The sequence below is a fragment of the Frankliniella occidentalis genome, unplaced genomic scaffold, assembly GCF_000697945.3.
Source record: "Frankliniella occidentalis isolate FOCC.00 unplaced genomic scaffold, Focc_3.1 Scaffold1621, whole genome shotgun sequence".
In the NCBI taxonomy this organism is placed as follows: domain Eukaryota; kingdom Metazoa; phylum Arthropoda; class Insecta; order Thysanoptera; family Thripidae; genus Frankliniella; species Frankliniella occidentalis.
The window spans coordinates 1-4282 of NW_026268721.1; the positions used below are offsets into that span (position 1 = coordinate 1).

A 4282-nucleotide genomic window follows, 5' to 3' on the forward strand; every position below is an offset into this window, starting at 1 on the left:
AAAAAAAAACAAAACAAACAAGGACAATCGGTGTACGCTTTAATAGTTAGGTATCCCGCGGTGGAGGCTGCAGGCCAACGTTCTATCCATCCTCCTCCAGCTTCCCGTCCAGCAGTCAATCACCCTGGCCCGCGGCTCCCACGCCACTAACTCGAACTCGCAAAGTACTTTGCGCGCTAATTGACAGGCTATAAACGACAAACGCAGCATCAGATACCCGCGCGCTCTCAAAAGTTCATCACAATAAAAAGCTCAAATCAAAAAATAATCTTTGAACTACGACTTGAACCTTATAGAAATTGTATAGGTTTTGAACGAGGGGGCAATAACTCTCTTTTGAAGTGTACACATGATTCCCGAAATTCTTGATTCCCGGTGATTTCCGTCCGCTTATAATTATCATATAGGTTTTTCGGGGGGTTTTAGTGGTATAAAACGCTTATTCCGACTGATTTGTACTTATTTCTCTAGTTTCCCGCTTATTCTAAGCGATTTGAGCATACCTCCATTTATTGTAAATGTAAGCAATAAACGGTCTTAACTAGCAAAATAAGAATCGCGGAGCGACAAGCGACGACTGTCATGGCGCGATCCGCGCGATCCTCGCGATTCTCGCGCGTGAATCAAGTTCCCTTTCCCTTTTTCCGGCGTGACAATCAGAAACGGAAGTTCCCTTTCGTCCGGAGCGAGCATACTAAAGTGCGCGAAAGGGAGAAAGAGGGTCTGCGCGGCGACAGAATGACGCCGTGAAGGGCCATCATCGCCAGGCCATCGCAGGATCAAGATCAAGCAGGACCGCGGGGGCGGGCCGGGCGGCAGCTGTCTAAAACGAAAGCGGCGCCACGCTCGCCATCTCTGCTGTCATCTGCAACAAGTCCCCCCTCACAATGCGCGCTGCGGACGCCCAGCCGCGGGTAGTTAGTTGGGCCCTTTTCCTTTCTACACTCGTCAATTTTCACCACCTCCTCGACCGCTGCTGCTGCTGCAACAGCTCGCAGTGCAGGTGCATCGGCGGGGGGCGGGCTTCCCCGACGCGCCCGTACTTCCGGTCTTTTTTTATTATTAGGTGCTAAAAACTTGCAGAGTGTGTCGACGCGATGAGTCAACTGTGCGGAACCAAAGAAATCTGCCGAGGCGAGGTTATACGAGAGGGTTGCGCCAAGTCTGATTCCATAGGGTCGTCACGGGTTTCGAAGCGAGGAGGTGGACCACACGACGGGGTCCTTGGCGTCGTCTATCCGAGACCACGTATAGCAAGGTGCCTTCGTCCGATTGGCAGCGTGCAGCAGCAGTGCCAGGGGAAAAGAGATGGTTGTAAAATTGTAATCGTATGGGCGAGTGCGTGTGTGAGGAGGCGCTGCACTCTGTGCATAATGGATGTGGAGAAAACTGCAGCTCCCCCTCCCCCCCCCCCTAACTCGCGGAGCATTCTGCACCCGCTGCGCCACGCCCATCATCACTGACCGTGTACACGTGCCGGTGCAGCGCGGTGCAGCGGCGTGATGTAAGGGTGGGCCGCGTGTGAAGGAAAGCCGTCATGATAAGGGACGGGAGGGACGCGAAAAACTCAGCCATGGGAATTCCCCCCCCCGGCGGCGGCGGCGCCCGGCTTCTCCTCCCGCTCCCCCGAATGCACCGTGCCCGAATGCAAAGTATGCATTTTGCGGGTAACATACGTATATTCACCGAGTCTAGGCCGAGGACTGCTTTTTCATGCATCTCTTAAACTGCCAGCACGTTAAAGAAATATGTCTGATTTCTTTTCAGTGCAGACAGCCACAAACTCGAGGGCCCGCTGTGTTATACATACATAGAGAGTGAGGACGCAGAGGGGACTTTGCCCTCTGGTAGAGATGGTCTTTAAGGGGCTGTCTAAAAATCAAGCATTGTTTTTACGGCGTCAGTATGGACACGTTTGCGGCCGTCGGCTATAGGAGTCCGCTCTAGCGGCGAAGGACCGATTTCGTGTCGAAATCGGGAACGTCTTAGAGCACATCCAGCCAAAGGCAAATTTTGCCTCTAAACTAAGAGGAATCGAGTGAAATTTCTTTGGCTGGATGTGTTCAAAAACGCGCGTTTTCGACACAGGAATGTCCCAGCCCATTTAGAGTGTGGACGGCACTTTTCTTGCGAGTCGCTCAATCTTTTGCGTCTCTAAGAAAAATAATGAGACCGGTAAAATACACAACTAAAACGGTATGACGCGGTGTCGTGTCGCGAGCGGGTCGGGGTAGGGTCGGTCCCGCAGCGCAAATACCGGAACTCTTTCCCGCGCCACTGCCTTACTGACTGCGCCAGGCTCGGCTGGATCTGGTCCGGTTCCGGAGGCCTGGCTGTGAACACAAGAGACGGGCACGGAACGATTAACGCCCCTTCGTCCCCGCCCCCCACGGGGCCCGCCCCAGCCGAGTTCCGATACCCAATTTACAACTTCCCCCTTGCCTGCATTTGCCTCCCTCACCTTTCGAAATGCGCACTGCCTCGTAAAAGGCGATAATCACTTCATAAGTAGAGTGTGACCGCGACGCGTCGGAGTGTCGCGCTAACTAAGCGTGCTGCGCGCGTCTTGTTGCAGTTGGCAGTCCTGCTCGCCCTGGCCGCGCTGCTGGGGGTCGGCGGCGGAGCCCCCGCGCCCGCAGGCTCGGGGAAGCACCAGTAAGTACAGCACCTGCTCTGCAGCGCAGTGCAGTGCATGAGCGCCCCACCCCCGCCACTGCTGTCACTTTAGCCACGTTCTACGACCCGACAGGCGCAAGATCATCATCCACGTGCCGTACTACATCAAGAACCACCACCACACGCACACCGTGTACAAGTACGTCAACAAGGACAAGGACAAGGACCACCACGGCGACGCAGAGCAGACCCAGGCCGGCGGCGAGGGTTTCGCACAAGACGGCGCCGGGGGCGGTAGCATCGAGCACGGCGGCCAGCACGCCGACGGAGGAGGCAGTGCTGAGGCCGAGGTATTCGCAGTACTTGGTTTCTTCCCTTATCAGAGTGTCGGATAAGTTGCCGACTTACATGGCCACAGGCGCTGCTCACAACCAGCCCAGTGCGCCCAGCCGGGAGGCAACCCATTCGACGGCCAGGCTTCCACAGAGCTCTCACGTTTCAGGGACAGCTGGGAGGGGACGACGCCGAGTTCATCGGCCACCACTTCCACCAGGTCGACGGCGAGGCGACGCATGACTCGCCTCAAGCACTAGGTCTCCACGGCGGCGAGCCGCAGCCCGTGCACCATAATGACCACCACCACCACGATGACCACCACCACGAAGACTACCACGGCGGTCCCCCCAGTGACGTTCATCACCACCGTCCGAACAAGAAGCGTCAGAACAGTGTTCGCGACGAGTTCCCGCACCGAGATCAGCGCGGTCACTACAAACACCACGGCCATCATGGTCATCACGATCATCGTGACCATCATGGTCATGATCACAACCACAGTCATCATGACCATCATGGTCATGATCACAATCATGGTCACAGTGGGGACAACCCCCATTTCCACTCCAAGTTTGTGGTTGGAGCCAATGGTAAGCTTGAATCTTCAGACATTGATTTCTGATTTTACATTTTGAACTAACTCAACTTTGTCTTTCAGATGGAGAACTGCATGAGTCTGGCAGTTCTGAAAGCTCTGAGCAGTCAGGACATAGAGGCTTCCAGCCTTTGACGGGTCACAACTTTATCAGCCACCCAAGAGAGAACCATCAGCATCCAGGCTTTATACATGGACAGCATGAGTCTTTTTCAAGCCCTTCAGAACCACATGAAGAAGAAGAAATAGGTGAGAGCCACGAGGAGAAGTACGAAGGCCAGCCAAACCAGGAAAACTACAGCACACTTTATCCTGAACAACGAACAGATGAATCCCAGAAATATCAGGATCCATCTTCACCCACAGATCAAATGGCATCCTTTAACCGGTTTCAATACGATAAGTATAATACACACACATCTTCCACCCGAGACCACAGCAAGAGGCAAAAAGGCAAAAGAGCAGGAGATAGGTCACGGCGCCAGAAATATGAAGTTAAGGAACCAAGTCAAGAGGCACCTCCATCAAGATCAAGTCATTACCACCAAGAGCATTCATCAGATTATCAGCCATCAAGCCGCAGAAAACACAATTTCGATTGGAGATAAGAGAAGATTGTGTTTCTTAGTATGAAGGTGGAGAAGACACGCTGATCAATCGTGATCTCTTTAAATTATAAACCGTGACATGACTCCGGCTGACTCATTGTTAACTCTTTATATTAATTGTTAATGT

The 4282-nt window shown here is 53.4% G+C and overlaps 1 protein-coding gene across 1 annotated transcript; it reads left to right on the forward strand.

Moving 5' to 3' along the window:
* Window positions 1-2512: 2512 nt before the first annotated feature.
* Window positions 2513-4276, forward strand: LOC113206590 (histidine-rich glycoprotein-like; the record flags this gene model as incomplete). The annotated part of the gene is made up of 4 exons (XM_026422739.2): window positions 2513-2655; window positions 2750-2966; window positions 3119-3542; window positions 3611-4276. Coding segments are annotated over 4 exons (1329 nt in total), but the record flags the coding sequence as incomplete, so codon positions are not given.
* Window positions 4277-4282: the final 6 nt, after the last annotated feature.